General features: G+C 35.6%; 1 protein-coding gene across 1 annotated transcript; it reads left to right on the forward strand.

The window, feature by feature from the left end:
* The first annotated feature begins 562 nt into the window (after positions 1–562).
* On the forward strand, positions 563–4,876 carry LOC123515002. Its single transcript, XM_045273326.1, has 2 exons — positions 563–862; positions 2,392–4,876. Exons 1-2 carry the CDS (start codon positions 727–729, stop codon positions 3,855–3,857), a joined length of 1,602 nt encoding a protein of 533 aa, XP_045129261.1. The 5' UTR covers positions 563–726; the 3' UTR covers positions 3,858–4,876.
* Positions 4,877–7,619: the final 2,743 nt, after the last annotated feature.

Below are 7,619 nucleotides of genomic sequence, written 5' to 3' on the forward strand. Positions count from 1 at the left end.
GAGAGAGAGAGAGCTTATCGCCTGTTAGAAATGAATGAGAATTAACACTTTTCGTCACGTAAAAACGGAAAAAAAAATTCCAAAAGAAGATCGTAAATTCAGACTATCACTTTTCTCTTAGATCCAAATGTGTGACAATTTCTCACTTTCACAACATTTTTCATCACCTTTCTTTGGAGATGTTACTACTACCTAGAGAAAGAAAGAGAAGGAATATAGCTAGTTGGCTTAAATTATCGCAATGATGATCTACAGAGAAATTTAGAAGCTAGGAAACTTGACAGGTAAGCAAGAAATTTATTATTTGGGTAATAATGGTTGATCGATTTCAGAACAGCGACCAGACTTAAGACGATGACTGAATATTCTTTTTTAGGGTATTCATTTTCAATATCGCAGTTTCAGAAATAAAAGGAGAAAAAAAAACGATTGGGTGGGTGCAACACGACCTCAATGGCGTGAATGTGTGTACTACAAAAGCGTGAGTCACGTCTTAAGCTGCTTGCAGTAAAAAGCGTCTCGGTCACCAACTGCCAGTTCATTCGCGGTCCATCAGCAGACACCACAGTTGCAGCACACTTAGAACCGACGCCAGTGTGGGTGCAGCAGTGCATCGCGACGGCAAGTGAGCGGAGGGAACATATGCTTAATCAAAGAAAACACCGAGGGCATTAGACATCCTTTACCAAACTGTAGTGCTCCTCGTGGTCTCGAACCTGCCGCCACATGTTGCGCATCCGACCAGCAAGCCCCACAGCCCTCTTGTGGTGCATGTTCGCCTTTGTGGCAGGGGCGGCAGCTCGATTGGCTGTCCTCTCAGACCTCACAGCGATTGTTGACAAGACAGCTTACGATGAGAGAGGTAGTACCGTATCCTTACTTGTTGCTGTTGTTGGTGGTGGTGGTAGTGGTGATATCAGGTTGTAGCAGTGTATATATATATATATATATATATATATATATATATATATATATATATATATATATATATATATATATATATATATATATATATATATATATATATATATATATATATATATATATATATATATATATATATATATATATATATATATATATATATATATATATATATATATATATATATATATATATATATATATATATATATATATATATATATATATATATATATATATATATATATATATATATATATATATATATATATATATATATATATATATATATATATATATATATATATATATATAGCAGTAGTAGTAGTAGTAGTAGTAGTAGTAGTAGTAGTAGTAGTAGTAGTAGTAGTGGTAGTAGTAGTAGTAGTAGTAGTAGTAGTAGTAGTAGTAGTAGTAGTAGTAGTAGTAGTAGTAGTAGTAGTAGTCATAATAATAATAATAATAATAATAATAATAATAATAATAATGATAATAATGATAATAATAATAATGATAATAATAATAATAATAATAATAATAATAGTAATAATAATAGTAATAATAATAATAGACCTCACAGCGATTGTTGACAAGACAGCTTACGATGAGAGAGGTAGTACCGTATCCTTACTTGTTGCTGTTGTTGGTGGTGGTGGTAGTGGTGATATCAGGTTGTAGCAGTGTATATATATATATATATATATATATATATATATATATATATATATATATATATATATATATATATATATATATATATATATATATATATATATATATATATATATATATATATATATATATATATATATATATATATATATATATATATATATATATATATATATATATATATATATATATATATATATATATATATATATATATATATATATATATATATATATATATATATATATATATATATATATATATATATATATATATATATATATATATATATATATATATATATATATATATATATAGTAGTAGTAGCAGTAGTAGTAGTAGTAGTAGTAGTAGTAGTAGTAGTAGTAGTAGTAGTAGTGGTAGTAGTAGTAGTAGTAGTAGTAGTAGTAGTAGTAGTAGTAGTAGTAGTAGTAGTAGTAGTAGTAATAATAATAATAATAATAATAATAATAATAATAATAATAATGATAATAATGATAATAATAATAATGATAATAATAATAATAATAATAATAATAATAATAATAATAATAATAATAATAATAATAATAATAATAATAATAGTAGTAGTAGTAGTAGTAGTACTGGTAATGGTATTAGTGGTCGTTGTGGTTGTTGGTGGTAGTGATTTGTTTTATATTTTACTATCGTAGATATGGCACAATATTTTACTCGGATGTGACATACGGCTAATTTGTTTTGAAATGTATATTTCAATATAGGCTGTCAGATTTTCAGTAGGAGGTGGATTTTGAAACGGCTATTGTTATTTCAGAAACGATTTTGGCAAGAGACCCGGAACTCCCACCAGACACCCAGCTCGTGACACAGCCATCTGCAACCCAAGGCGTTCTAGCTTTACCGCAGCTCTTGGTATTTTCTCAGCCGTGCCGTACCGTTCCCTTGTTTGTGCCTTTCAAAAACCACGCAGAAAGAAAACATCACAGAAGAGTGAAGAGACTCAAGGAAGTAAACACTTCACTCAACAGCACCAAACAGGCACAGTTCCCCAACAATGAGCCTTCCTCATCCGTGGGTTCCTCCTCTCTTTGGTTGCATCTTTCACAGAACAGATCCTTAATTTCAGGAAAAAAGTTGACGAATAGCCATGTCCTTTCTATGAGACCTAAGAAGGGACAAAACCGCACCTGGAGACAACATGCTACGGGGAGGATCGTTCCCCTTAGGCCTGGGTGGTTCATCAACCCGCGGGATCCAAACAGCCTTCGGTCAGTGTCTCGCCATCCCTTCACTTCATTTCTAGAGGAGCGCGTTGCAGCCAATGACTTCAGCCAAACTTCCCTACATGGTCAAAACTTTAAATCGGTCAATAATCAGCAGTCCACTCCTCCTCAGGGATCTGCTAAAAAGCAGCGTAAGCAAGTGTATGCCACAGGGAGAAATCAGCTTTCTACAGAGACTTCAATTATTCAAAGACTTCTCAATTTGATACATACTTATGGTAAGAATGACGAGTTGATGGAATCCTCCATTCCTAGGGTAAGTTCTACCGAAACCTTTCCTCAACCATCCCCATCAAATTTTGATATTTACTCTGAGGCGCACACGCAAACTCAAGAACAAAAACCATTCGAAATTCCTGGTAACCTTCTTAATGTTTTAGACTTGTACTATGAAGCCAATCTTCATGACAATGAGCATAGAGATGAACCAGTAAGCGACGCTCTGCCTCCAGCTCCACCTTCGGAATTTCCATCCTACCCCATCAGCCAACCTTTCATTCCTGCTTACCACCAAGTCTCTCCGCCCAGTCCCCCCAATGTGGTGCAGGACAGCTTAACGCCAGCTTCTCATACCCCTTCATTGAGTTCTATCTCTTTGATCTCTTCGGTGGTGTCCGACCCCACAAACTGCTTCGAAGATACCCTCTGCACTATGGTAGTTGCTTTCGCCTTGGCTCTCAGTGCGTCAACATTGATCCTGCTTCCTTTCTCCCAAGGTCGTCGGAGAAGAAGCCTTGATGATAGAACGCATAACAGTGAAGACATGATGAAACCCTTGGTCAGCGGCCTCCTACAGGGTCTTGAGCTAGAACAGTGCCTCTTTCTGCCGACATTCTCTCGTCCGTCGATCGAAGACGATCCCCAGCGTGCCAGTCATATGAAGACCGAGAAAGTACCTATTATGTGCATTACAAGGTCAGGGAAATTTTTCTTTCCATCTTATTACACGAATTCACAGAGAGAGGCGCATTATGAACTTAAGCAATCTGGATATTGAATCGTGATAGTGCGAAATATGCATATAAATAAAGAAATAAAATTAAACTTTGCCTGTGAAACTTAACTGAAAATCAGCATTTTACCACAAAGATCCAGTGTGTGTATGCTTCCATTGCAAGAGCGTCTTTGTGCTCTTAAAGGTGGTAAGAGAAGCTAAGACTGAATCTTTACGTATGTAAGCATTTATATATATGCATTATTCTAAGCCTGAATCCAATAAGCTGTAACTTAATAGAGACGTAACAGTATAGATATTTTGTAAACCTGCTGTCTTAAAGAATTGTTATTACTTTCCCATATAGACGTTTGAATGTTCCATCTGGCTTTATAAAGTTAGTCTTAAAAATTTTCTAAAGAAAATATTAAAAAGGGTATTATGAAAATAATAGCTAGTTAACCACTCATTTTATGAGAGGATATTAAGGAAGTGAATTTCCGTTAGCAATGCATAGCAGTAATGATGCCATGGTGTCACAATGTAATTGATGATTGGTGGTTCGTCTCATATAGCATTAGTACGCATACATTATGGGTACTGGGCAGAGACCGTATGGATATCATGTAAGGAGGTTGGACTGAAGAAGAAGGCATGCGCCTATCCCGCTGTAATAAAAAAGTGAAACCAGAGGGCGGAGCTTATGAGGCAATGGGTGGAGCTTACGATCGCAACTTAACTGCCAAAACATTAACCTCTCCTGTGTTAAGCAATGGGAAATTGACACTTTCTTTTTCATTACTGGAGGAAAACTAAGAAAGAACTGATGGTTTGACTTATGTAAACCACATTATAGTTTTCTAAATATGTCAAATAGACCTATTATTGATGGTGTTAATGCGAAATAGCAACGATATTGAAAGAAATACAGCAGGCCGTTTCCGGGGGAAATTATGGCTTTTTCACATGGCAAGAAACAATCGGTGAAGTAAAATTTTAGTGATCGATGCTTTTTTTCCCAATGCTCAGTGACATGAAATCACACATCATTCTAGATAAAAGATATAAGGAGAGAGAGAGAGAAAGAGAGAGAGAGAGAGAGAGAGAGAGAGAGAGAGAGAGAGAGAGAGAGAGAGAGAGAAATTTGATATGTGTTAAGTAATTGCTTTACTAAGAAAAATCAACCTTCAGGCCAACTTTCATCTGATATACAGTTTGTTTATTTTTCATTTAGATGCGCATGTAGCTATATGTACATGTTTACATCTACATGCACATGTATATTTACATGTGTACATGACCATGATGTGGAAAATATTGTTGTGTGTGTGTGTGTGTGTGAGTGTGTGTGTGTGTGTGTGTGTGTGTGTGTGTGTGTGTGTGTGTGTGTGTGTGTGTGTGTGTGTCAAGACACCCCTAAAAGTGGATTTTGTTGATGAGGTTTTTCTGAATGAACTAAATACATTTGAAATGCCCCATGTGGTAGATGATACATGTGAAACCATTAACGCTGTTTCTGACACATTATACAAAAACACAGGTGTGAGTAGAATAGATTTCCAGGAGGTAGGTGTTTCTAACTCAGGGAGATGGGGACGGTTGTTAAAAGAAAAAGATTATTTAAAGTTATGGAAAGCGATTAACTGGAAAGGAGAGTGATCCCACTATGAGTGTTTCATCTCCTTCTGACATGGACTTTAAGGAATATTATGAATCTAATTTCAACTTTCCTAATACGCCAAAGCTTAATAAGTACAACATAAGGTTGAATGTGTATATTCCTGTATTACACCATCTGAAGTTCAAGAACAAATAAAGTTAATAAAACCTGATAAAGCCTGTGGGCCAGATGGTCTTCCCCCTTCAGTTTTTAAGATCTTGCCAATCGAGTGGATTATCTTTATGACAAATATCTTCAATACCTTATTCCTGCAGGGTATTTATCCACTCCAGTGGTCACAGGCAAAATTGGTTACGATTTTCAAGAAAGGTGATAGAAGTGACGTTAAGAATTATAGAGGAATTAGTATCATCAATAATTTTGCCAAACTTTATGATATGATCTTACATTTTCGACTTAAACAATGGTTTTCACCCTGCAGAGAACAGGCAGGTGGACAAGAGAAGAGGGGTTGCATTGAACACATAGTCTCATTAAGATTACTTTGCGATATAGCACGAAGAAAAAAGGTGAAACTGTTTGTGACATTTGTAGATTTTAGGCAGGCTTATGATAGGGTTCCAAGACACAAATTATTCCAAATATTGCAACACCTTGGTTGTGGAATGGTAATGTTGAGCTCCTTAATTGCTATTTATGCCCATACAGAGAGTGTGCTTGGTACAGCTACGATTGTAATGACAGTGGGTGTTAGACAAGGATCTCCCACATCATTTTTGTTATTTGTGGTGTTTGTTGATAACTTGATTAGAATGATAAAGGCAGGATGTGGGATGGATGGATTTCTGCAATGGTTGCATACATTGGTCTTGATGGATGACACAATCTTATTAGCAACAACTAAATGTAATAAGATGAGGAAAATATCATTGTTACACGATTATTGTGAAGAATATGGTATGAAAATAAATCAAGTTAAGACAAAATTTTTCGTCATTGGAGGCAGGGAAGGTGATACAGAGGCGTTGCTAGTGAATGGTTTGACGGTGGAACACTGTCAGATGTATGTTTACCTTGGTTCAGTGTTCACCAGTGATGAATCTGTAACTTCCGTAGTTATGGCTCATGCTAATGCCAAGATGTCACATACATTAAAAGTTGTACTTATGTCATCATTGCTATATGGCTGTGAATCCTGGGTTGGGACGGATAACTGGTGTTTGAAAAGGTTGTTAGGCATAAGGAAGTCAACTTGTATTGATGTAATATATGTTGAGTCTGGATACCCTCCATTGCAGGAATTCATTCAGTATAGACAACAAAAATTTTTCTATAGTATGTGGCAGGAAAGACAAGGCTATGAGGAAGATCCGTTAATGTTTGTTATGAATTTAGTAATGAATTCGAATACTTGTACAGGCCGTGCCATTCCCATTAGAAAATTTGTCACTGAGAATGTAACACCGTTAAGTGAAACAATGACACTGGTTATTAATTCAATAAGGCAAAGCGAGTCTTCGAGAAGACAAACCTACAAATTAATCAACCCTGATATGATTGTACACAACATATAGGAAGACACATACAATAAAGGAATTGTATAGACTATATCGTTCACTAAGTTGCGTGTCAGTTGACACTGCCTGGCATGTGAGACGGGCAGATGGAACCGCCGAGGGAGGGGTCGCCTGCCTCTGGAAGAACGTTTGTGCCCATGTGGTGAAATACAAACCAAGCAACATGTCATTGAGCATTGCCTATTGACACAACACATTAGGGATCTATATATTATTTATTGATTTTGCACCAGAAATTACATGTAAGATAGCACACGAGATTCTTCACGTATTTTAGGAGTAAATGCACTACAAGATGTGTCAATACAAAGTAATGGCTGGGGTTACTATTGATATCTTTATATTTATATTTATATTTATGTGGACTACAGTTGCAAACGTGTTTTCTTTTCTAGGATATGGTACTTTAGTTTGTAATTTCTTTCATAGAGTTATATGTAAGCAATTCATTTCGTATGCTATGGTCAATAAACTATATCTATCTATCTATCTATCTGTGTGTGTGTGTGTGTGTGTGTGTGTGTGTCTGTGTGTGTATATGTGTAGCTCTGTCTTACGTTGTACAGTTGGTGTGTGTGTGTGTAATTCACTGTTTGATCTGCTGCAGTCTATGACGAGAGACAGCCA

The sequence above is a fragment of the Portunus trituberculatus genome, chromosome 38, assembly GCF_017591435.1.
Source record: "Portunus trituberculatus isolate SZX2019 chromosome 38, ASM1759143v1, whole genome shotgun sequence".
NCBI lineage: Eukaryota > Metazoa > Arthropoda > Malacostraca > Decapoda > Portunidae > Portunus > Portunus trituberculatus.